This window comes from Manis javanica, chromosome 14, assembly GCF_040802235.1.
Source record: "Manis javanica isolate MJ-LG chromosome 14, MJ_LKY, whole genome shotgun sequence".
NCBI lineage: Eukaryota > Metazoa > Chordata > Mammalia > Pholidota > Manidae > Manis > Manis javanica.
In genome coordinates, this window is record NC_133169.1 from 74918257 (window position 1) to 74945397 (window position 27141).

General features: G+C 42.4%; 1 protein-coding gene across 3 annotated transcripts in view; it reads right to left on the minus strand.

Moving 5' to 3' along the window:
- SEMA6A (semaphorin 6A) overlaps positions 1 to 27141 on the minus strand; it is a 121034-nt gene that overhangs the window by 16361 nt on the left and 77532 nt on the right. The window contains exons 8-19 of one of the 3 annotated variants that reach the window (XM_017642551.3): positions 26337 to 26456; positions 25565 to 25653; positions 24502 to 24719; positions 20836 to 20967; positions 18820 to 18975; positions 17219 to 17395; positions 16711 to 16851; positions 16545 to 16625; positions 14271 to 14329; positions 11891 to 11911; positions 11706 to 11756; positions 6587 to 6751 (exon numbers count right to left, since the gene is read on the minus strand). In XM_017642551.3, coding sequence (XP_017498040.1) covers positions 6587 to 6751; positions 11706 to 11756; positions 11891 to 11911; positions 14271 to 14329; positions 16545 to 16625; positions 16711 to 16851; positions 17219 to 17395; positions 18820 to 18975; positions 20836 to 20967; positions 24502 to 24719; positions 25565 to 25653; positions 26337 to 26456 — 1410 coding nt within the window. The remainder of the gene's footprint in view (positions 1 to 6586; positions 6752 to 11705; positions 11757 to 11890; positions 11912 to 14270; positions 14330 to 16544; positions 16626 to 16710; positions 16852 to 17218; positions 17396 to 18819; positions 18976 to 20835; positions 20968 to 24501; positions 24720 to 25564; positions 25654 to 26336; positions 26457 to 27141) is intronic. The other 2 variants (XM_017642552.3, XM_017642553.3) reach the window with 2 other exon arrangements.

Here is a 27141-nt window from a genome sequence, read left to right on the forward strand (position 1 = left end):
AAATTTTTACTTTAATTCCTCTTGAATGGGTTATTCTAGATTTTCTAAGAGTTAAAGGGCAAATGTAATCTAGAGATTAGATCTGATATACTCACTGAATATGTTATCATCAATCTCTTTAATAGGATTGCCAGATAGCAAATACATATAGAGAACACTTGGATAATTTTAACTTCAGATAAGTAGTAATGTTCTAGTATAAATATGTCCCATGTAATATGTAGGACATACATACTAAAGAAATTATTCATGGTTTATCTGGAATTCAAGTGTAACTGGTCATTCAGTATTTTATCTGGCAACCCTACACTTCTCCACTCCAATAATGTGCATCTAATGATTTCCACAAATATTCTTTAGGGTCACTCTAAACTTTGGAGATTAAAATAGTTTTAAAAGAAAGCAATACAAATGATACTAAATCTTTATGGGGCAAGTATAGGCACACAAATTTTAAAAATACGAATGGGCTAAACCTCAAGAATTATTTTTTGTTTTCAATTCTCAGCACCAGCAGCAATTCAGATACCAAGTTTCTTATGAACTGTGAAGGATACCTTTCCTCTAACTCTCAAAAATGGGAATCAGTGAACTCTAATTCATTTACGGGAACCATAACAATCAAGTAGCCATCTGGTAGTGTCCCTTGGCCCTGACTGTGAACGACCCCACCTGGCGTGCCTGGAGCGCCTTGCTCCGCCCACCAGCGCTCCTCCCCTTTGGGCCTAACCCCTTCCTCGGAATTCTCCTCCGAGATTGTCCCGTTCTACCATCACATTTAGAAAAGGCTGTGGTACTACAGGATTTACTAATGAAAACGATGTAGATTTCCATAGGTTAGTGTTTTTGAAATAAAGCTCAGGCTGTTCAAAGAGAGCCTGAGGCTGCCAGCATTTCCCCAAAAACTTTAAATATGAATCCTGTACCAAACGTACCTCACTGCCCTCATCCTGCCTGTCAAACGATAGACGACTGCCTTAATACTGGTACTGCAGGGAAGGGCCGGAGAAAAGGGGCCGGAAGCTGTTTGCAAGGGCTCTGCCCTGGATGCATTCAGCCAGGCTGTCTTCAGTGGTCAACTGCCTTTTTTTTCAAGTCTGCCGTGCAGGGTTGTTGCCTTGTTCCTAAACACTGGTGGTCGTAAAGGCGCTGGGTGCATTTGCATGTCTGTGAGTGCTTTGTCTGTCTGGCGGTTTGATATTTCCTGGACAGGAACTAAGTCTGTGCAGTATAGTCTCTCTAACTCCTTATTGGCAGCCAATATTGTGCTGTGGAGCCAGTAATAAATTGTGCTTGAGATTCCTCAGAAAACATTTTTGTTATGGTAATGTTACTGAGGACATGGCAGAGAGAACTCAGCTCAAGTCTAGGAGTCAGGCGAAGAAGAGAAGCTTATTTTTCTTCCTTTATTACTGTCATTAGCAATAGTTTTCTCTATACATAACATCACCTACATATGACTTGATAGGAGCCAAGCATCATGCTCCCCTCTGGGAGAACTGGGTGGCTTTAAAACCTCCAATCCATTAGGTTTTAAGCACTGGAGATTATTAAAACTTATGAGCAATCAGAGGCTAGGCTCTATTATCAACTCTACTCACCTCAGTTTAGATTTCTCAGCCTGTTAATGAGGAAAGCCTGGTTCTGAGTTTGGGGCTCAGGACAGGTAAAGTTTGAATGACAGAAAAGGAAAGAAGGATCGAGTCTCAGTTACTACCCAGCCAGGGGACACGCTGGAGCATAGGGGTCCTTACAGAGGTGGGAGAAGCAGATGGAAGCAGAGGCGCTGAAGTTAACTCTGCCCCAGCCGTGCTTTGGCTATCAGCTAGCCACAGTCTACACGTGGGTGCTCATTGCTGGTGAGCAGAAAAATCCCACCAGATGCTTAACAAGCCTAGAATGACTAATTTCTTTTTAGTCGGAATTCATTTTACTCTAAATTCCTACTTGACCAAACTTCTCGTCCCTAATCCGGAAGCTCAGTAGCTGGAAGAGAAATCAGAAGAGCATAAGGTCACGTAATCGCAGCGCTCATAGTCAGCCAGAAGGGGTGGCGGTTATTAAATCTCAATTCTTCCAAATGCCAGAAGCAACATTTTAGTGGTAGTGTGATCCTCACCGGACTCTCTTTATCGCCCAAGGCCAGAGTTCCCCAAGCTTCAGCCATTCAGCTATCAATATTACAGTTTTAGTGATACCAGGTAAGATACCAGATCTTACCTACTGTTTTATTTACTTAGTATTTGATATCCCTACACTTCCTGCATTAGTATTTACTTAGTGTTTCCTTTAATTACCTTTAAAATATATTTCAAGTGGAAATTTTATATCATTGTCATAAATGGAAAAAAGTGTCACTTTTCATAGATAGAAGGTAACCATACAAACAGAAATTAGCTGAAAGAAAGCAATGTCACTCCAGCTCCACGGGTGTGGCAGAGCCCCTAATCCGAAAAGCCTGTTCTCGTCTCCTCAAAAAGGGAGAGTCGCCAGTTTAGGGATTTGTTAATGATAAAGTGCCACCGAGCCTTTTTCCTTGACATACTCAAGAAGACAGAAAGAGAAATGAAAAGGGCGTAACTTTCCACCACAGGATTCAGTATTTTTGAAGGCCATGAAGTTCCCAAGCCCTTTAACTCATTTCCTGTGAGGTGCAACCTGTCCCGCACAGAGGCAAGGCTGCTGTAGGCAACAATGCATCTGAGGAATTAATAATTGGCTCTAGAGAGGATTGTTGATAAACGCTGCTTTATAAGATTCTATTCAGGATTGTTATTAAGTGTGGACAATATACTTATCATCACACTTTCTAGGCCTTGTGAATCCTCCTGGAGTATTATTTCCCAAGCTAAAAATTGCTTACACAAATAGCTTATACATTGATTAAGATACACTCAACATTTACTGCCCATGTTAGTTTAAATTATTTATTTGATCTACAATTTAAACTGTTTCTACATCTTTTCCTTGTCTGTAATGAGCGTATCTTCTTGACTAAATGTAATAATGTGAAAATATCTCACTTTAAAGATTTCCCAAAATATATAACCATACTACAATTCTGGCATTTCCAGTCAAATGGCAACATCTTTGTATATATTGACTATCTCATCTGTTTTCTGAGAGATCCTAAGAACTCAATAAAATAAAATCTGAAGTAGGGGCTTTTCTTCCGTTTTGATTTATTCTGCTGTCCTAACGGCAGTGGTCAGCGTTCATGTTTTATATTCACGCTATGCAGCTCTCCTGGCAGATCTGTATGTGGTGGCTAATTTCCTCACATATCCTGCAGTCTTCTTGGAAATCAGGTTTTATAGTATTACTACTTTTGGTAAGAAACAAGAGGCACAAGAGTGGCTATTAATTCGCAGTATTGCTTAACCTAAAAAAGAAAGCCTCTATTTCTTTTGCTGTGGGAAGGCGGGTTGTGGGGAGTCAACCCAGATCTAAAAATAAACTGGATTTTCCTTCTTATTCATATGTAATTAGAGCTCCTTTGCAACTACTCATTACCACCTCAATAGTTATAAGTTGAATAAATAATATATATTTTTAAATGTGGCAAAACCAAGAAAGAAGTAGCCAGGGCTGCATCTAATTTATCAACTTGGTGATTAAAGGGCTGGCTCTGGAGGCTCCAGACATCTAGGGACCCAGAGATAAAACAGAGCAGTTGGCGATGTTTTTACTAATGAATCTAGGGCTTGAAAGATACCAGGCAATTTTAAAGAAAACCAGCAAGGACAAGAGACATTAGACAAGGCCAGCGGGGTAATGAAGGGCAAGGCCAGTTACTGAGAGGGAAAATTACTTCATTTTCTGTGATAATGCTTCTGCAAGATGTGCAGGCCTCTTCTCACGCTTTGTTAGTGTGACTATAGCTACACAGGGCATCAGAATGCCGCACACAGTGTGTAGAAGGAAAGCCTTGGAGCGTTCAGCAGAGGGGCTGGGGGCTTGGGTCTATTACTTTGAAAGGGGGAGGCTGAGAACAATGGTAGCAGAAGGGGGTTAGATGGCAAGGTGAGGAACGGTGCTTTGACAGAATGTGGCAGACGCACAGGGTCAAATCAAGACGAAAGACACAGCAAGGAAAAGAAAGAAGACGGCAAGCAAACATACTCTGGAAATGAGGGGCTGTTTGGAGGAGGAGGCGGGACAAGCGGGGTTCAGCGTATCTGCAGAGCAGAGCTGTGGGCTTGTTTGCTCATTGGTCTTTTTTTTTTTTTTTTTTAGTGTTCAAAATACGAAGGGCATAGGACACTCGACTCCTCCTCAGCTAGCTGGTCAGTGCAACATGTTTTCTGTTAAGTGGGAAAATGTGTGGTATTATAGAAACAATTCCAGAGTATATTTAGCTCCTAAAGCTGGGGCACACGAATGTCACATTCCTGTAAGCCAATCACGGGATTGTCTGGTGAAAAGAGCCCCAGCCAGAGGCCTTCAGAAAACCCACGAAATGCTTGCGTCCCACAAGATGCGGCACACGCGGGCGTGACGTCATCAGAGCCCCACGCAGGGAACGCAAGAAGCAAGGGGCTTGCAGACTGGGTCAAGTTGAGGGACGTCATGAGTCAGAAAAGAAACAAGACTTTTGCAACGGAGTAACACTGTCACCGAGTCATACCTCACAGTGCTTGGCAAAACAAAACAGAAGTTCAAAATAAACCATGGACACTGAACAGAAAAGCAAATCTGGAGCAAAATGGAAATGAAAAATCATAAAAATCATGGTAAAAGGAACATTGAGCTACATCTTTTTAAAAATATTTCTGCATAACAACTCATTGTCATTGCCCCATCAAATACATAATCAGTTGTCGAAAACTAACTCAAATTTGACAGGGCAAGGCAAGGAATTAACAGCACAGGAACAGTGATCATGTCAAACACCCATGCGGTCACCTCTGCCACCATTGTTAGATAGTTTGTAGACTGCTTCCAGCTTGGTCAATGATCAGAATAAGACCCACGAGAATGAGCAATGCCGAATTTTAAAGTGATCTGTCAGAGTGCTGATTGGACTCTTTGATAACCTCCATCCCTTGGGGAAGGTAATGACTGGAGAAAATTCACGCCACCCATCTCAATGAAGTGAACGGAAAATGGTCGTAACCAACAGCGAGATATTTGGTTAACGTATTTAATGCTTTCCTGGAAAGACTGTTTGGTTTTTCAGAAAGTTGCAGTGGGCAAATAGTGGTTTTCCTGTGTTGTCTCTTCTTGAGAACTCGGCCAAGACTAACAGATCTGTGGACTGGAGCCACACAAAACAAATGATGGCACATGCTCGGGCTGTGGCCTGTGGCAGTGGTTCTGGCCCAGGACAGATCAGCCTGGTGCTTTCTCGGTTTGGTAAGAGCAGGGATCCCTCCAACTTCCAGTGGCTGGTGAAACAAAAGCCACTTTTTTTTTTTTAATGATTTGGGGCAAGGCATATTAATAAGTTTAGGAGAATAATAAAATCGATAAAGAGAACATGCTCAAGGACACATCAAAAGATGAACCCCTTCATATGTGCTTGGCACATTGGGCAGCAGAGGGCACGGCTCTCTCAGGAGATGAGATGCGAACATGGAAGAAAATGTATCTGCCTAGGAAACATTCACTAGAAGTAAAGATAGGAGTATGTAGACAGAAAACCCTGGGGAGGACACGTTTGAGACTATTCCATGGGGCACTGTGGCTGGTCTGCCCTTGAGACCTAAACCCCCGTTTGTATGAAACTCTTGAAAACATATAGAAGTAAACAATTCTGAATGGGGGGAAACAGCTCGCAACATAACTGGGCTTTTCAGTCTCTGATTTACAAGACTGTTTTTTGGACAAGCAAGGGCCTCTTTGGCTGCAGCTGCAACTAAAGTAGGATGTGTTACCAGCAGCAGCAAATGGCGAGAAAAGAGATGACATTTCCTGTCTCTAGTTAAGGAAAGAAAGCCAGGGAGAATTCAGGACAGTTCACAGTAGAGTCCCTTTCATTTAGCGCAGCTTCCTTTCCGTCTTAAATGCATAGCAATTCTGCTTGATTAAATAACATATTTTTTGTTTTAGCTGTTGTCCTCTAAAGCCAACTGCAGTGCGTCTCAGGACTCTGCTCTATTCAAATTCAGCACCACGCTTGGGTGAGAGACGCTACCAGCCAGGAAGGACTTTGCCGTGCTATCCCTCCATTCACTGATTAAACGGCTCTTTACTTGGATTACATGCTCTTGCCAAAACCCGCACAGCATTCCATTCCATTATGGTGGGAAAGAGGATCCAAAAATCACAGAATGAGCTACGAGGACTGGAAGGGGATCTCAGGAACCAGCGCCTGCTTTGGGCCAAGCCACATCTCTTTTGGGTGGAGAGGAAGCCCGCTCGGAGGATGTGTTATTTGTTTTGTGTGGTTTCTCATCGGTTGCGGAGGAATTTAGGACCCAGCCTAGTGCAGAGGATTGGGTGGCAGTCTTTTCTGAGAAGCTTCCAATCAGTGCGTGTTGGAGGTTCCTTCAATCTGCTCTGACGCGGCTTGAAGCAGTCATACAGACCTCCCCACTTTCCCCTCCCTCTCCCCGCCCAGGAAGAGGTGTGTCCAAGGCCTTACCCTTCTTGTCTTGGTGATTATGGGAAGACACCGCCCCCAAAGAGTCTGTGCTGTCAGGTGCTGCGAGCAGATCTTTCCAGTCCAGCATTCCTCCCCTAGACTCATACCCCTCTTGAGCCGCTGCATCGGATGTGGTGGTGCTGGGCAAGAGGGAACTGGAGTGCCCTGTTTTCATCACAAATAGAGTTAGGGAAAACACCACAGGAGACACCCACATTCCCTTTGCTCAGATGCCAGGAGGTGGGGCACCCAAGCTGACTGTGAGACCTAAAGGAGATGGCCTAGAAACGACAAGGCTGGGGGCAGGGATCAGGGGGAGACTCCTTGAACTGCTGCTTGCTGGGTGAGTCAACACTGAAAATCTCCGGGCCTTGGTTTTTCCTGTGCACAAAATGATGCACTTACCTCCCAGCATTGGGAAGGTTAAGTGACCTAATGGTGAAAGTACCCAGCAATGTGTGAAACATAGCAGGTGCTCAAGAAATCCTGGTGTCCTCCTTTGATATTCCCATGGCAGCACTAATGGCGGGTGTTCCCTCCAGGGACACCGTTTGTGAGCTTGGGGGCAGGCTTATGGTAGTGGATGGCCCTCTCCCCCAGCACAAACACGTCAGCTGCCTTGACCTCTCTCCTGCAGCCTGTCTTACGGAGGCTGCGTCTAGTTTGCAACTTCACAGGCTTCCTCTTTCTGGGTGAAGTAACTGCTTTCCAAAGATATGGAGGCCTCACCTGCTCCCATGTAACAGCTGTGCCTTTTGTATCTTATTCCAGCAAGCTGGTTTAATGGTTTCATGACTCACACTTGTGAGGGGTTGTTTCTGAGGCCACACTGACTGATAGGAGTCAGATTAGAAAGGGCTAGTTTTTTGAGATGCAGAGTAGCCTGCCATAGGATAAATCAGAATTAGAATGGCTAGGTTGGGAGCTATGGCAGAAACTCTATACATTTCCTGTGGATGCATCCCTAAACTCTCCCTCCATCATTCCACGAGAATAAATGCAGATTGTATCAGGTGCTTTGATGTAAGCTGTCACAATGATTTAAAGAAGCTCCACTACCTGTTCTCTCTTGTGGAAATAAAATATAACCTCTCTGTGATTTTCCAGTAGAGTCTTTGGCTTATTAAATCTCTTACCTATAGCAACCTCTTAAACGGTTTTTACAAAGACAGCAGGGCAACTACTGTGAATGTATAATCGGTGCCTTTGGTAGAAAGTAGGACAGATTCACAGGTGGCTCCAGCCTACAGCTGTGATCACCATGTATGTGATAAGTAAAATACTGGCCACCAGAAAGGAAAATTGTGATGTCAATGCACTGCATTCTCCTTTTTTTACAATTATTGCTGGAAGTGGATTTCTAGGAGACTTTAATACTGCAAATCACAGGATGCGTGTGTGTATAAGATACGTATATGTATAATTGCAGGGAAAAGCAGGCAAGCCAAAGGGCTCCTCTGTGCTATCATGATTTCTATGGAAGCACCACACTTAAATGCTGGTAGCCTTGGAGAGGCCCTTGTCTGTGTAGAGCTCGTTTGGCTCCCATACAGCTTCAAACATCCACTTTGTTGCAAATAGTCTGGTTCATATCCAGCTACTAAAATCATGTTCATTTAAAACTGGAGAGTGCTCGCATCTAGACTTCTTGTTTTCACATTTCTGGGTTTCATGTCTTATCTCATGATACTGATACGAGGACAGAGGTAGGATGATTAACCTGGAATCGGAAGTACAGAATCCTTTACTTCTTTTTTTTTTTTTGCTTAAATTGAGGTCTAAAATATAGCCTCTGTTTTCTACTCTTGAACAACACTGCTCAAATGAAATATGTGGTTAGCCCGAGAGGGAATTCAGCACCCAGCAGAAGCAAACATCAGAAATAGCTTTGTTGGAAGTTAGAAAGGGGGGAAGAAAAAAAGAAAAACTCTTCTTCAAGTAGCAAGAATTTCTCTTACCTGAATTAATATGCATTTTGAACACTTTAAATTGTGTTTCAGGGGCAATTTTGTGGTAATGCCATAAGTATGGTTTGGGGGGAACATTTCTTAATACTGTAATCTAGGGGATATATATGCCTAAGGGACACATTCTCTGTAGAAAGATTTCCTGGACCATATGCTCCAAATACACGGGAAACTCATTGGTAATGGAAAGCTATGGCTATGAGAGGATATTAATGTGGACCAGATGGTAGTTAGGTAGGAAAATGTTTTACTCAAATGTGAGAAATCAGCTCCTTCCTATTGCTGAAGTGTTAGTCTCATACCCACCACATCTCCATCTTCTATATGTAAATCTAGAGAAACCATGCATCTGATGTACTCAGAAGAAAAGGAAATAGAGCAGCGAGAGGTTTGTATTCTTTCAAACTTGTGCTCGAGGATAGGCCCAATGTGCCTTTGGTGAATCAAGCAGTCTGAGAAAATAGTTCCTGATGCTCAGAAATTTTAGAACCACCATGTAAAAGGCACCATTAAGCAACAGTCTTTAGAATCAAAGAACCTCTCCAAGCTTAAAAAATGTTGAAATCACTTATATTCTTTCTTAAAATCTGATTCTATAGGCATTATTTTTGTGCATTCCCTAAGAGACTTCATAACCAAAATAATGCTACAAATACAGGCAACCATTTGTAGGCACGGTATTACATGCCAGCAGATTTGGAATCTGTACTTTTGTCCTGTTTATCCAATAAAAAGGTCATATTTTAAATGATGGAACTTACAGTGTATTACCCTTATAATACAGAAACAGATTTTAGATGTTAACTTTAATATGCAACAAATAGTTTCTCTATATCTACAAGTCTTTGTGACTCCAGGTTAGAGACCCTTCAAATTACTCTAACCTATTAACAATGACTGTAACCAGTTAGACACAAAAGAGAGACACTAAATCAATACAAGAGAGGAAGAAAGAAAAGAATCAGAGTCCAATTCACTAAAAAAGGGGTTCTTGCATATGTAACTGGTGCTGTGCAGAGCTTCTGCCAAGTAGAGAGTTTGCATGGTTTATTGAAATGGTATCTTTTTCTCAGTTCTGGCTTTGTGGTTCACTCTGGGAGCCTGCACTCAGCCACTGAACTTTCTATGGGTACATGAAAGGACACAGCTAGAAACAGTGGTGCCCTTTGGACTTTGGGGTTGGCTTCCTAGACTACATAAGGTAGCAATTTGGTCTTTCCTTTAGTGGCACAAATACAAAGCCTGTTCCAGTGCCTGGCACATAGTAGACACTCAACAAATAAAGGCTCAATGAATTAATTATTCTAGGTTTTATTAACTCTGAAATAATGTCCTACAATAGTTTGTGAAGAGAAAGTCTGTGTTTTTGTGAGTACTCTCCGGGCCAGCCTTCATTTTGTTGGTCACTTAATCATCTAACCACTTCACACGAGATCAGTTTAAACCTGTAATGGACAGGACTGCTAGTTGAAAGGAAAATTCCAACTCTTCTTTAGTTTCATTGCCAAAACTTATCAAGAACTGAGCGCGAATGGGCATTGTCCTTTGAAGTGTTAATGTGGAGGAATCAATAAGTTTCTTTCCTTTTGTAAAGGAAACAGATTCATGGATTGGAGCATGATTTTTCTTCATAAGACGCATCCCGTGGTTTAATTATTTTATCTACATGAAAGTCACATGGGAGTTAAAATTGGTTTCAGCACTATTGAAGAATGCTGGGAAAGTTGCTGGTTCAATTAGATTCAAGACCTGAATCTCTCAATATCTGATAAAGATTATTCAATTATAGGGAATGATTGCAAATCATGATATTGGAGAAGAGCAGATGCTAAGTGAGTTCTCTTTCTGAAGGGCTGCTAAGCCAGACGATATTTGCCTCCTGAGAGATTTTTCTTCCAGTTGTTGGTGTTTAGTATTCTGGCTTTACTCACAGATGAGAGAATGGGATAAAGGTGGATGGAGTCTGTGGGCCCACTGCCTCACTTCACAAGGGGAGCAATCAGGAAAAGCCAGGCATCGTTTGCCATATCTGCATGGCTCTGGTTTCTACGAGAATTTTTAGGACTTTCAAAGAGGCTTTTTATTTATGCTAATTAGACACAGGGAGCAAGTGTTTACACAGAGCCATTAAACACATTTGTAGCCATCTTAAACTATTTCTTTGAATCCTAAATCTGCCTTGCCTTTTTCCCCCCATTTTTTAATTTTTCTCCCTTCCATTATTACCTGCCCCTACATAAAGACTACTACTAGAACTGTTACTGCTACATAACTTAAACACAAAAACTGTAAGATGTCCACATATGAGAGAAACTTGTAGGTAGTTACAATGCAGAAGCTTAAATGTATCACCACACAAATGTTTTTTATATTTTAAGAACACCTGAATAGTTTACCTTAATAAACATTTGGGGAAACATTGAGAAATAGAAATGGAAGACTGCAACTGCATTTCAGGTTTTCTTCTGAAGAGCTCAGAATATTCTGTTTGTGGACTTAATGACTTTGTTTAATATAATGCCTGTGTATTTCAGAGCAGGAACAATGGGATAAATCCTGTTTGCACATCATTTCCACCACGTCACTCTTCCTTGTGTACATTCTGAAAAAATCTCATGGAAAATATGTCTAAATATTCACACTCTTTGTGAACTTAAATTTTGATGACTAGTTTCATGCTATATGGGAATGTTTTGCCTAGTAAGAACTTTGCGTGTGCACCCTGCATAGATTTCCGCCTGCAGAGGGTATTGTCCTGAAAGTCAGCATTTTGGGGAATGGTACTTCTTATCAATTAGGGAGTTGTGGTCTGTTAATTATAAGCAATGTTCTTTTATCTTGGATATACTTAAATCCAAAAGCAGTTTCTTCTCTCTCAACAACTCATTAAGTATATTCACCAAATTCCCTAAGATTGCCATATTTTATGTGATGTGGAGTAAAAATGTAGGACTCAGTCTCACATGTCAAATGCTTTTCACAGGGAGAATGATAGTTGAAGGATCATGAAATCCAGAAATAGTTTTAGTGAATTGGGGCCCTGAAGTAACAAGAATCTGGCCCATGATAATTAGGAATGAAAACTATCAACTATTAAGGATGAATGACCTAAAGAATTAGAAAAAAAAAGAGAGAGAAATCCATCAACTGACCATATACTGTGTTGTAAGACATTTCATGATCTGGAGGAGGAGTTGAAATGTCTATAAAAAAAATGACGAGGGTAAAAAATTAATGAAAGAAAGCTAAGGTTTGAAAATACTCAAGAGGATTAGTGAAACAAGATTTCCCAAATAGGCTTCCATCAGTATTAAATTATGAGTAATATCTTCCTTACCATTCAGCGCCACGAAGGAATCTGAAAGACAAAAGAGGGGGAAGGTTACTTCATGTTTAACACTGCTTGGTGGGACTTACATCATCAGTGGGAATGAGCTAATACAGAACGTGCTGAACATGATACCCTGAACCAAGTCAGTGCTTTTTAATTCCTGCTTGTAATATAAGACGCTTTATATCTGCTCCAAGTTCACGCCCCCATAATTCCTCCCCAAGTGAGCTTTCTCAAAGTCTCTGCCATGGTTGCCGCAGAGAAAAAAACAAGTAGAAGGAATGGTAGCTGTGATCATGTGTGATTCTGAGAATGCATGCCCGACTCTATACTGAGGGACTTGTGTGTGGGTAAATAAGTGACGTCTGGGCTGCACTTACAAACATACCTTTCTTTACATTCCCATTTCATCCTGTCAACCATGCTGTGGGGAACTGTCCACTACCACAGTGTGCTGAACTCAGCAGGGGTTTTGGTTAGGAAATTAAATATCCTAATAAATATATCACACACACGTAAAGGCAGCATACATACGTGTGGGGTGTGTGTGCTCTGGGGGGGGAGGTGTTGTGCGTCTAGGTAAGATCACTGGTTCGCTCAGCCTGCTGTCAGCCTCTGACACTGGCTCTTCAGCATTTCCTCATTTCCCCTTAAATCCTGTAGAGTCGCTGTGTACCAATTACCTAAGTCCTCTGGATACCCCTGTGTGAGCAGGTGTGCCTGTGGGAGCGAGGTCAGGCTCCAGCAGCAGCACAGGGGGCAGAGAAGCTGCTAGGAAAGGCAGCGGAGTCTGCCTACCTCCTGCCCTGAGTGGGGGCCCCACCCCCGAGCACTTCAGCAGGAGTGGAGCTCAAGGTGAGGGACAACCGCACACACAGAGGCTTGGCCACTGAGATCAGGGAGCATATCACTGACTTGGAACCTGCGGGACCCCCTGTGATAGACACAGAGGCCTCCTCAGATCCCTCTGCCTGAGAACGCAGGTGTGGCGTGAGCCTGCTGGTGTAGTGGACACTACAGAGACCGTAACAAGCATTTTCGCATTTCCCATGTATTTCCCTATGCAATCCAAATGGACACCCTTATTTTTCGACAGGTGCCCATACCACCAGATCATAAAAATATGAAAACAGTATTCGCTAAAGCAGTTAATTATGTTCACTCACCACATAGACACACACAAAGCAAAACCTGTTTCCGTGAAAATGGAGCCATCGGGCAGCAGTTTGACTAAGATCACCAATTGCACATCAAATTATTCCACTGTACACAAGTAACACAGATCTTTGGGTGGTGGCACAGTCTCCTATGCTAATTTCTTAACTCATAAATTGTGTGTGTGAAGATAATAGGAAGTGTTTGCTGACATATAATATTTGCAAGCAAAAAAAATATATATATGGCAAAGAATTTGGAGAGGAGGCTGCCTGGATTCCTCTTAATGGGATTATATCTGATCTCTAAAAAAGGTAAGGTAGAAGAAGTTGAATAGCACCTTTGAGTCTGAAATTTCAGTACTCGTGCTCAAAGATTTAGGGTTCTATTCATGATTTTCATTACAGAATCAAGTCTCAGGAGTAATATAGTTTCATTCCTTAAGAACTGTTTGTTTGGTACTTTCTGAGTGTAAGCTTTGTGAAATTCATCACATACAATATTTAAAACACTCCAAACTAAACGTTTTCCAACAGTATGGAAAACTAATTTGCTGAATTAGCATTAATGAAGCATTTTCAGGAGAATGTTAGTCAGATCACATGACAACTGGTAAGAATTTTGACCAAGAGCCTTTATATAAAGTTCTAAATAAAAATATTACCATTTAATAACTTTTGAAATGAACTCATTGTATGTTAATTTCTATAAAAAGATTATTACGAGTCACCTTATACCTAGCAGGTTCTTTCTGAAACTTTTTTCTACTGCAAATGTCAAGAGACATAAATCTAACTAAAAGAATTACTTCTGTTAGTATATCTAGGAAGAATAAAATAGCCCCATTCAATTAAAAAACTAAAGTATAGTGACTAATCTTTTTATTATTTTGCAACAAATTACCATGTAATAACACATTTTTAAAACAGCAAGACTGGTTTTTAAAAATGGAAATGCTGATATAACTTATTACTGTTAGCAGTAACATCCTCTGGAGTGAATATGTTTCACACCAGCATGCTAATAAAACCAGTGCTAGCATTTATAGCAACATCGCCAACACTGGCTTTCAAAACACTATTCTCTTTATTTGATATTTAGATGATTTCTCTTATTCAGGTATGTTTTAGTGCCAGTTGCACTCTGTTCCACACATGGGGTTATGTTTCTAGGCCATCTGATAAAAGCATCTTCACTCAAAGATCAACACAGAGAAAAAGCATCTACTTACTGTGACAGTCTCCCAGGCCATCTGTATTGCCACGCTCTATGTCCTGCTCGAAAGTCAGTCTTTAAAAAAAGGGAGGGGAGAAAGAGAAGAAAAGAACAGATTCAATACTGGGAGTTATTATTTGAGAATGAATTTTAAGTTTCATCAGAGAAACTAACAGAGTTTGGTAAATTGAGTGGAAGGTGCAAAAAAAGTAGTAGATTACCAGCTTGAAAATTTATCTCTGACGTTTACAAAAAGGAGCTATGTGAATCTCCAAAGAGAAGGTATGGTTCACTATACTTAATTCAGAAATTGTTCAGGGAGTGAGTTTGTGGATTATTTATGTCCTTCTTTACTCTGATTCTCTGAGCATTTCTTAAACATCTAAAAAGTTTAAATGTTGACACATACTCCTTACAGAAGTGAGATAATAGTCTGTAAATAAAAAAAAGTCTTTTATTGTCCATTATTTCTGTCACCTCAATAGTTGCCTTCCTAGACCTTTATCTCTTGCTTTGCTTAGAAATAACTTGCATGACAAAGTGTTCAAAGGTACAAATGGCCAGTGGGTGTGTGGGCCTGTGAGGGGCTCGGCCACAGCGGTGCGCTTTGGCTCCGTGGCTCACTCCCAGTCCCATGCCGAGCCCTCGCGATTACCCCCAGGCCCTTTGACAGGCTCACCTTTCTTTCATTTGACAGGGTCACCATTGGGCTGTACAAGCTATATAACATTTACAAGACCAAGCTTACAATATCTATTTTGATTTTTAAAATAAGCACATGGGGATCATCCAGAGGAATGCTGTCCTTTCGGGAGGGGGCTTTGCACTTCTTCCCACGTAAGTGAAGCTCCTATTTCGCCATTGCCTTCGGAGTTTATTTATGAGCCATATAGGACAACTGTTTTGAAAGTCACACCTTGATCTAATAATCTACCATGTTTGTTTTCCAACATTTTTTGCTGTGTTAAGAATCAAATTCACCCTCAAAGGATAAAGATTTCTAGTGGTAATAAAAGCCGATATTTATTAGGCCCTGAAGGCCACTTTTCAAGGAGAGTTGCACATAGTTTGAGCAATAAAATATGTATGTGGATCCTTACGGGAGCAATTCGGGAGTTCTCACGTTGACTTAGAAATGATTTTTAAAAATCAGCCTTATTACTTTTAATCACCCCTTGAATACAGGAAGGAGAGAGGTCATTTCTTAGCTTTCCCTCACTGTGCTTTGGGATCCTTTGTCCTTGCCTTCAGGGGTTCCCGCGGAAAGATACAAATCTTAAACTTAACATGCAAGTATGTCGATATCACTATATAGTGAGTCAACCCTTTGCATAAGCCACATTTCCAGGTCAGACTTGCCAGTTATCATTAGCTGTTAGCTTTGCCTCAAATTCTGCATCGTCAGAGATACCCTCTGTCGAGCTGTTCTAAAATGGGAGAGGAGTGAGGGGAGGATGAATTTGTCCCCACCTTGGGCCTGGGCAAGTGGAAAGAACGGCCGAGACAGCACTGTGCTGCCATACGGCACCTTCCTTGAATTGCTATAACCCATCAAGGACATACACGGGATATTTTTTCAACTGTTATTTTGGATTTCAGATCCACCGCCAATAAAAACATAAAAGAAACCATTTAACTAGTACCATCTAAACATTTTTTTTAAAGCCAGGGTAACAATTTTAAGCACCAAAATCACAGGCATGGTAGACTGGCCTGACTGAGCTCATCTCCTGGAGAACAGCCAAGAATTGATTGACTACCTAACCAGTAATAGGATCATCTGTGCTTCAGCGCAGGAGAAAGGTTTATTGGATGCATACACCATGCTTGTAGTACGAGTGCATTGTTTAACAAATGCTCTGCGATTCCTTCTCAGCCCTGTATGGTCAATTAGAGGAGCCAGTTTTGCTATGGCTGGACACACCACATCACTAATCTAATTGGTACCCTATTGTTCCTTTATCTCTGCTGTTCTTGAACTACAAGGATCAAGGCATGCAACTTCTTGTCCCTCGCTCCAGGGAATACTTAGACGTCCTCTGTGTTTCTTTGTTCTGTGTTTTCAATCAGTCTGAGGACAGATGATTAATCCACTGGAAATTTGCCACATGTAATGTTGGGATGTTTTATGAAATGGGAAGAGGAAGGAGAACAGCTGGCAGTCCCACTGAGGAGGTTTGAGCACAGAAGGCTGAGCGGCAGTGGCGTGTGTGAGCACAGTTAATCATACATCCAGAATGCATGGCGGCCAAAGGCCAGTTTACACTCTCCCGCACCTCGGCGTCCTTACCTGCTGCTGGGTGACAGATGGGCACAGGAACCTCCTTCCTTTACCCACCCACAGTACGGGTCTCTGGAGGCAATGCAGGTTCTGCAGAAGAGGATGACCATAAGCTACCTGAGACTCTTGCTAAGCACTGTGGACTTGCTAATGGTCAGTGAGGCAAAATACATACTTTTTACACTTTCCATGTCGTTCACACCGTCCAAGGGGAACTTTTATTACACAGGTGGAGAATGCAACATACAGAGAGCTGCTCACTTTGTCCAGCTGCATGCCCATAATCCTCTTGTCTTCCACGCCATCATAGCTGCACCTGATTTGACAAGGCAGGATAAAAAACATCATTAATAGTTTCTCTTGGGTCAGTTCTCTTTTTCTTGCCTCCACCTTCATACCCAATGTCCCAGCCTACAAGGTGCTCTCTTAATCTGATCTGATTGACAGGAAACCAGTCCTTATGTGGGTGTGCACACACACAAACATGCACATATATGTATCTATATTAACATTTTACCAGCAAGGAGAAAATAAACTTTTTATGTATTAAAAGATTTCTACAAATAATATTAAAAATCACTTAAAATGCACAGAACCCAAACCTGCCGTGACTTTCTTCAAGTGAAAGAGATCACCATAATATAACAAATAATTACCAAGAAAGAACTAAATATTCTACGTACTTTTCAGGGTTGTAAACGCTCATCTCCTCCAGGAAAAGGCTGTCATTTAGGAAACCACTGTTTCCTATCCTGGCCAAGAACTTCAAGATGATTCCCTTCTCTGATCCCAGGAAAACCACTGTGTGATTCTGATACGGTCCAGCAGCGGTGTCCACTGCGATTTTGGTCAGGCGGTATCTGAAATGACAGGATCACGTTTTCTCTCTTTGTTGTTTTAGCACCGAAATGTCCCCTTTTCCACTTCAAACCATGTGGCATAGCTTTCTAGTAATGATCTCAAGAAAAATAAATGCATGTAAATAACACTCTCAAGCTGTTGCGGTCCTTTATTTCCATATGTGGGGCCCTGCTATGGCTCCAAGGGGCGGAAGGAGGTATGTGGGTGGAGGCCAAGTTACATGGTAAATAGACAGCCATAACCATATGAACCCACTCAGCAATGATCCCTTCCATGAGCAGCAAGGAAAGGCTGATGTCTCCTATGAAGAAGGGAAGAAATCATAAGTGAACTCGTTTAACATGTCATGTAACATTGAAAGGAAATGCAATGGCTACCGTTTTTCCATGCTCTTCCTATGAGGTGCAAAGCCTTGTCAACAAAATGTCAGAGGGGAGAGCTTTCCAATTGTATTAGAGGGGTTCAGAACTCTGAAGAATGGGAGGTGGAGTGCTGACTAAGTTATTAATAAGTATGAGGATGTGCAAACCAGACATCTCCATTTAAAGCCAAGGGTAAAGGGCATCAGTCCTATTGCATGCCTAGGATAAAATAAATCCTGTTGGGCACCGGCACCCTCTTCCTCTGAAATCCCTTGGTTCAGCACTCCACGGACGCCTATTTATCATAAGCACATGGCAGGAACCACAAAACATGGACTCTTACAGTTACACACCATGGTTTCCATCTTATATTCCAAGAGTCATTATAGCACTTTACCTTTACATAAAGTCACTGTTTAAAAAATGGTGGTAAAGTTAACGAACCTTTTGCTTGATGACTGCCCCACAACTGGATGGTACTTGAGAAAGCCTGCTGAAGTGTTTGGGAGTAAGCTCTAAATAAACATAAGGAGGGGTACTTAATGCTATTACAGATTTCTCATCACCTCTCCCCTTTCTGTTGGCCACCACTTCAGATAACAAATGCTAAAGTATGAATACTTCGTGCTGATATACTCGGGCAAGCGTGTTGTTTGTCCATGATCCATGAGACAAAACGACACACCAACAACCCCAAGATAAGGCTCAGATGGACCCTGTAGTCCCTTTTGCTGCCACAGCCAATCAAACAGGTGTCCACACCCACTGGCAGAATCTCCTGCACTGCTCTTCTGCTTTTTGCACAGACTGGATTAATGGGCTCACCCAGAAGGAGATATCTTCGTTTCCTCTAATTGCTGGTATGTGTCCACTTAGCCTGATACTGATAACTTTTCTCACTGGGAATGTGGTTATAGGGGTTTGGTGGCTTCCACCCAGCTGGCTGGCATTTCATAGCTGAATCAATGCTCAGGATTTCAAAGCATGATCCACTGATAGGTTCTACGAGCATGAGATGAGGAGAGGAAACCCATTTAGGGCACTGTTTGCTTGACACCCACCTGACCATCGTCCTCAGGAACCACGGCCTATTGATGATGGAAGGCACAGCCTCATCCATGAGCGGGTGTGTTTTGATGAAGTTCAGGGTATCGTCAGGAAACTCATTGGAGGTTGCATACTTTTCTAAGGAGGATGAGCCAGCACAGCAACCTGGCCTAAAAAGAAACAAAGGGAGGGAGCTTCTTTCATGCCTTAAGGCAAATTCCTTGAATGACCTGCTTCTCTAAGCATCTGGCATGAGGGAGAATGTACAGTAGGCTGAGAAGAGGAGGCTGAACAAAGGGGAAGTCACCAATAAAACACCCTTAGGTTTCCTCCAGGCTGCCGCCTCCTTCCCTAGAGGATCCTCAGCCAGGGCAGTTCCACCTTGACTGGGGGCAGATTGGCGCCCCCCCAGAAACACAAACAAGCCCATAAACAAGGATGGGGCTGGAAATAAATGAGGGATATGAGGTCTGTGCAGGTCTCAGGGGCTGCTCTGTGCAGCCTAAAACCCTCCTAGAAGCTCTTGAGGCACTTGCTCTACAGAAGGAGCTGCTTTGGCCACAACTGTAGAAACAGAGATCATCAGAAAGCCACCCGCCAGCATGCATACCAGCAAGACTCAGGGGAACCACCTCACATTAACTGGAGGTCAGAGAACATTTGGGTTTTGTTTTTATATCGTTGGTTTTGTGTGATTTAGGCAGGTACAGAAAAGTCAGTTACACTGAAGATTCTTTCCTGAAGGGCCATTTCTTTATTACTGAACAATGTCAGTGAACAGTTATATCTATAAGAAATTCTGTGGTTTCAGGAGTCAAGGGACATTTCAACAATGTCAGATCGGGGAAACACTGATGCCAACCCTGTCCTGACTCCTGGTCTGCCCCCTGGTGCAGGAGAGGAAACTGGACCCTGATAAACACTGGTGTGACCCAGCCGCACGCCCGTGCATGTCACGGCACTGACCCAGCCAGCCCACAAAAGCACCTCGATGTCTACACAGGGCATGAGGCAAGCACGTGCCAGAATGGGGGCGAACACACTGAGGCTGGCAGAAAGCTGCTTAAAGTATGTGTCACTTGGTGATGGCTGAGTGACACCATCTTTATATGCCCAGGAGAGCGTATTACAGAAGTACTCCCTGCAACCTGATTCTGTGGGCTTAACTCTCCTTCCTGCTTATCTAGAAAGAGGCTAACAGTCCCAGCAATGACTTAGAGATGTCTGTCTGAGGTTGCTAAGGTGTGCTTTTCGTACCTAGTCTGCTCCTCTCAAATAACAGAGTGTGCACAGGCCTGATAATTCAGGTGATGAAGATGGATGGACTTCAGGAGTTTCTCCTCTGGGTATAGTGGTTTGAATTACCTTAGTTCAATTAAATGAACTGGGCTAGGTATTTTGTGTGGGAGATTGGAGGATGGAGTTGGAAAGTGGGCTTCACTAAGTGGAGGAAGCTGGACGTACATAGCAAGACAGGGATGTCGCTATACACCTCAGGTAGTAAATGCTGCCATGGAGGCGTGCAGTGTCCACCACATACAGGGCAGGCGTGGGGTGGGGAGAGTGTCATCCTGTCCCAATCAGAGAGAATGAATAGCTAGGTTTTAAAGACACGGGTCTCTCTAAAAAGGCAGGGAAGCAAGGAGAAGCAGTGGAAATAATCAGTTCAGCTCTGTGAACTTGCACAGTGTATCTTAGATCTCTCTGAGCCTCAGTTTCCTCAAATATACACCACCAGGGCTGCCTGGACCACAGGATTCCTATCATCCTAGGATTACACTGGATAAAATCACAGACAGACAGGTTAAGCACAAGACTAGAGTCATTGTTTAGAATATAACTATAGGTAACTCTGGGTTTTGGTTAAGGGGATGAAGACAAATGGCTATGAAGCCTTCTTGTTCTGGCATTTGTGTCTGATGGCCAGCATGGAGGGCACGGGTGTGCAGTTCACAAGATGTTTGCTATCAGACATGCCAGCCACACTGTTTCAAGAAGTGCAAAATAGCCATATGAATATTGGCACATACCTGGGCCTGGGCACTCGTTCATCAGGAACTGGTGTCCAAGTGGAATCTGGAGACTTCTGCTCTTTGAATCTCCCAGTAAAGACGTTGGCAATGTCAAGCATGTCGTAGGCGCACACTGCAGACCCAGGAATGCTGTAATGTGGCATTTCACACAGAGCATTACTCGCGCAACAGTCGTACGTGCAGCTTGGAAAACACGCACCAAACAAACTCTCCTATTACGGGCAGTTGAAATTCAGAGTTCAGATCTCAAAAACTGTAAATAAGCCATCCTGGTATATATAGAGAATGTTTCTTTGAATCAAATTTGTATCAGTGGCCTTAAAGAAAGGACCAGTTACAGCAAACCCAGAGAAAAACCTCTTCATGTCATTACTGCCTCTGTAACCACTTTTGTTTATAAAGAAGAATGGTTGAGCTGGTGATTTAGATGTTTCATGAATTTGCTGATGTTAATTATCAGTCACTAACCCAAAGATGAAATCTTTGGTAAACATTCTATATCTCTAATATTGATGAAACTTGGAGGTAAAAGTATCCCCATTGTCCACATACTGCTCCTTTCAATGTGGTCCCTCTCACCGAGGACCCCAGGGGTGAGAACGAAAGTGTGGGGTACCCACACGTGTATTAGCAACTGTATGCTTCAATTTTTACTTCCTGTTTATTTGCATAAGACTTAAACAGTTCAAGTTTCTAAAGCAACAGCACTTTGCAAACAAGTGCTCTATTAAGTGCTAACTAATAATAATGATGGTAATCTCTACCTATAATGAGATCCTTGCCTTACTCTCCTTGAAGGATTTTGGGGTTTTTTTTTTCATCAGTGGTGAGAAGGCATGAATTACTCATTCATCTGGGTATAGTGTTTGAGCCATATTTGTTTTTTAACTATGGTCATTCCTTGATTTTGATCAAATAAACTGCAGACACCAGCTGGCCGATCAGGCTTAGAGGTAGTGGGCCATTGCGCGGCAGGAGCTTTCAGGGCCAGACACGGGACTTCTGCAGCAGGATAATGTCATCCAGGCCAGAGGGAACCATGTAGTCTTGATTTTGCAAATGTTGAAAGGGTATGGAAATTGTTTCATAAATGATTAGAATTTTCTGCCCTCTTTAATTTCATAATGCAATTATTAAAGTATTACCAAGAAAGCAAGAATTAGGGAGAGGATTAGAAAGCTTATTTAAAACAAGGTGGCCGGATGAATTTTAAAGTATGCAGTACACACACGTATATACGCACATACGTGTATAACGGCTTCATAGGCCTTGATGTTCTGGCATTTGTATCTGTGGGGCCAGCATGGAAGGCTGCTTACTGCTCACAGAATTAAGTTTTGGAATCCTAGCACTACTTATTTAATTTGGTAAGACTCACTTCACATCTCCCCTTCCTAAAACTAGTAAGTATACACACTTACTTAAATATTATGAAAAATAGGATAAATACTGAAGTATTTCATGAGGCACCCTGTAATAACTGAAGACACCCTAGGGTTTTAAAATCTTCCCAAGGTCAGAATCACTTGTGAAGTCCCTTCTCCTCTCTTCCCTACTTTAGTCCCTCCTCCTTTCATCTTTCTCCCTTCTTTCTTCCCACGTCTGTCCATTCAGTTTAAACGTATGGAATCCTTTATCTCAAGCAGTAAATGCTCAATAAGTAATGTAGAGTCCTGTTTCCAGTCGACTCACAGTTCATTGTGAAGGCAAACAATAACAATGATAGTGACAATGGCAGCTTTGTGGAAATGTGGTAAGAGAAGAAGAGGTATGCACAAGGTCCTGGGGGAGGTGAGTCCAGCGGAGCTCTGGAGCACCTCCAGGATTTCAGTGGGTGACCAGTGTTCGCTGGACTGGCAGGCCTGGCAGAGAGCAGGACATGAGCAAGCATGGGGCATTCGAGAAGTAGACCTTAGCTCCAGTACGCCTGTGGCAGTGGGGTGGTGGAGGGGCGGGCCTGACCAGGAGGGGGCTCCCATGCCATGCCAGGCAAGTTGGCCCCTGTCCCCAGGGCAAAGAGGAGCACGTAAGGGATCTGGAGCAGCCTGACGTGACCACGGTTGCATGTGTGGAGGACAGAGTGGAGAGGGGTGAAACCCTCTAGAGAAGGAAAGCCAGAGGGACTGTAAGTTATAAATCAAAGTGGGTATGCGTGTTTTTGTCATTTTCTGATTTACTAAACAAATACGGTTTCTGAGACTGCATGAGCATGCACTAATGAGATGTTTCCTAGGGGCCTTTCAAGAAAATACTTTACATGGGGAATCTGTAATACGCAGCAATCTACTACTGCATTGTAATTACAAAATAACTCATCCCCCCAAAAACAAAAAACAATCTAGAAATGTGCTTTGAAATTCCACGGTCCCCAGCACTCCTGTGTACCAAGACAGTATTCTTTTTCAACCATCCTGGATAGATGGGTTCCAAAGTATGAAAAGCCAAAGCCTGAATTTTTATCTTTTCCTGTCTAAAAATCCCTACAGATGGTTAAAGCTTAAATCTCACTAAATACTTCTTGCTGTAATAAGGGTTCATATTTTCATGTATCTTCAGTGGGGAACTCTTGACTTTTGCCCTCTGTATAACTGAAGAACATTATTTCATCCTTCAGCTGGCTGTGTTCTGGGCTGTACCCAATTCTTAAGCAGTCTTTGTCTCATCATGTATGTGCCTTTCATCCAGGCACTCATCAGGTTCTTAAAAACCTCTGTAAAAAGTGTAATCCCAAACAGCATACTCCTACAGGAAGATAACACAGAGCATTCAAAGTTCTGCTTTCAGATTTCATGACCACACAGAGTTATTATTTGCACACAACACTGCCAGGACTCCAAGGTCTGGGAGAGCTGAGCACCAGGGAATCTAACGCCTGCCTGCCTTCTATTTTTTAATCCCCATATGTTTCCACTACTTCAAGAACCATTATTAGTATGCCACTAGATCGCTCAAAGTCTTAGCTTAAATAAGGACAACACTAGCAATGAGCAGGTTGTCAGTTAGTATTTCTAGGTACGATGCTGGATGACTTTCTAAGTCCTCACTGGGTCCTCCAGGGTCAGACAGTGGGGCAGGGGTTGGGACCCGGCTTCTGCTGACGGGATAACAACCAGGGTCCCTTCAGTGGGATGCAAGATGGACTAATCTGAATCCTAAACTTCACTCTGTAGCATTTTAATAAATTTACAATATTTTTTCTTCAAAACTTAGATCCAGTCAGAGAAATATTGAAAGTCAAATAGAATGTTAGATGACTGCAAGGGGAGAGGGGAAACACTGAGTTCCAAAGCCGCCTCTTTCATCCACTGACTGCTTAGACCACGGGTACAGTTGTGTTCAGTTTCAAGTGTAAAAAGAGCACAATAGTATTCAGTTTCCAGTATTACTGGATTTTTAAGTAACACATGGAAAGTGGTTATATGCCAGGCATACACAGAGAAGATATTGTTATAATTTATCTAATTACTTCCCCTAAAGTCCTAATCTAATAATGCTTATAGACGTCTGTTAATCTGTTGATGAAACCTGAGCATTAAGTGCTTCTTAGCTGCAAACAGAGAACTGCCATTTTTCTAGCGGTTGAGAGTCTTGTGTATTAGAAGAGGACCCTTTGGGAAAAGAAAGCCAGGAATGACGAGGCCAACACAGCCAGGGCATGGTTACCTGTTGTAAGGTGTGGAAAAGGTTGCCAGGACAACATCACGGCCATTAATGCGAATCACGTCTGTAACTGCCTGGAGTATGTTGAAATAAAAATGAGAGTCTCCAGGAACTGAGCAGTTGAGGCGAGCCTTCAGGAAAGATGTCCACTGTTTCTCCAGCACTCTTTGCGACCCTCCCATGTCATTCTTACATACCTGAGCCACTCTGGGGAAAACTACCTGCAGAGGAAACCACACAGGGAAAAAGGAAATGCACCCACTTTTCTAGATCTTAGTAGAATTTGCCTTTTTTAGAAAATAGAAATAGAACAACAAGGTGCTTAATTTACTCCTGTGTTTATAAAATCAGAACCAGAAAAAAGGGGGAAAACTCATTGGAACAGCATGTTTTAAAAGATAAGACTGTGGCATTTAATACAGAGCCATAAATCCTTCAGGGGATCAGCTCGCAGCCAGATAAACTCATTTCCATACAGTCTGCTTAGCTTTTTATTTCCTCAAACAAAAGCATACTTTGTGTGCACCATCTCTGCCATCTTCACTAGCTGCCTCTGGGCCCCGCATCTCATACTCTGAATTCCTCTGACTGTGCAAGCCACCCTGGCATCACATCTGTGCCCTCCGACTCGGTGATCTTGATTATTCTCTGGTAAGAATGACTGAAGTGGGCATCCCCTAAGTGTTCTACTGCTTTCTGCAACAAAGACTATCAAGACCCCCAGTTTGCTTAAAGATACTGGATATTTTTTCTCTCTCTGTGGAGCAATTAAAGATAAAAAAACTGAGGTGTGTGCCTGGAAACCACATCTCAAGGTACTTGAAACTCAGTATGAAAAACCAAACATCTGTTGGTGAAATTTTCAGTGGAAGTATTTAAGAGTTTCCCTGTAATCCATGACTGTTCTGAAAATGCATACAGGGCTTTGAGGGGGTACCACGTATCATTTCCACCAATCTTTGGCTAGCTCTTCTCAAAATGATGGCTTTGGTATTAGATTTAGAGTTCTTATTTCAAAGTCGTTCATATAACATTGGTCCCAAAATGAGTCGTCTTCCCCTATTACCTTTCCCATGGTGTTGTACTCCACTGCTATTTCCCTGAAGAAGAAGTAGATAAAGTCGCCATAATCCACTGCTTGGACAAAGTATGGTTCTGTGGACAAAGAGGCACTTTAGTTGGGGGCATGTCACAGAATTAAAAGAGCTTCAATCAGTTGCAACCAAAGACAGGTAATGAATCAAAAGTGTAGGGCCATTAGACATTCGGTTAGCACTGACCATTTGTAATGCCCACATACATGCAAGTCCTGGGGATTTCTGAAAGCATTCGAGCTTACGAATCCTTTCAGAAGTAGTTGCACTTAACAATATAAAAGTAAATGAGTTTTGCACATCTGTAATTTTTTTTGCACAATGGAATGCCATGTTACAGAGAGGATTTTGTACACCTCTCCTCATTAACCCTGCCTCATACAGGGTCACGAATAGCTTTTTTCCTGTCACCCCACTGCCTCCAATCCCCTGTTCCTTTCCGTGAAGGAAATGTTCAGTTTTTTTCATACGGGATTCTGAAATGAGAGCTTGAAGCAGGAAAGATGCATGTAATACATTCTATTGTAGTGACATTGGAAGTTTTGTTAACACTCCAGAAACTCATGGGCAGTGAAAAGGGAGGTAAATAAATCAGCTCAGGCAAAAGATGCAATTTCTACCTTCCTGTCTGTCTGAAGCCATCACAAAAATGAAACTACAGTCTGGTTGATCCAGACTCTAAATCTCTCTCCAGGTATGTCTCTCCCCACCTCCCCTCCTTTCTTCTTTTAATTGTTTGCTCACCTTTCAACCATTTTGAATCATGTTTGACAGTCCGTAGGGTTGGGCTATCTCCCAGGCTCCGGTAAATGACTGCATCGATGGCAAGGAAGTCAGTCACTGTGGCTGAATACAGTTTTCCATCTTAAAAGAAGAAGAAAAGAGGTGAACAGGGTTAGAGGAAGACAGTGGGCATGAGGGAATAACAGAGACATCTCCCAGATAGCTTTCCTACATCAGGCAAATGAGATAGGACAACTGGGAAAAATCCAAGAGTCGCCGGGAAAATACTTGACCCACATTCCTAACCGTTTCAAATTGGGATCGTGAGAGATGAAACACTTTTCATTTTTGAATTGCATGGCAATTTCTAAGCAGCAGCAGCTCAGGGAACAGGGTAAATGAAAAGCGTTGTTTGCTTCACTTGATTAGATGGACCTTGGCTGAAATCTCAAGGCCAAGGTCCCTTGGACACTGCTACTGCCCTCTGCACACTGTGGTAAACCAGATTAGGTGAGAGCCCTGGGAAGGAGAGGAGCTGATTCTATCACCAGAATTTGAAGCATGAACAGCAGTAACGGAGTTCTTACTTAGCCTGAGCAGGTAGAGGGGAGCTGAAGACAGAGGATTCATAACCAAAAAAGAGCTGTCTAAATTGCTACTTATTTCCAAGTGTCACTCCTTTTGTTTACCTCAGTCACGAGAGCCACCAAGCCCTGTACATCCAGCTTAAATGAGAGATTTTCTTTAGTATTTCAAAGTCATAAACTAAAAACATTCTGATAAACAAGATGCCAAAGCAAAGGAAAATGGGCCTAGACTGGCCTTC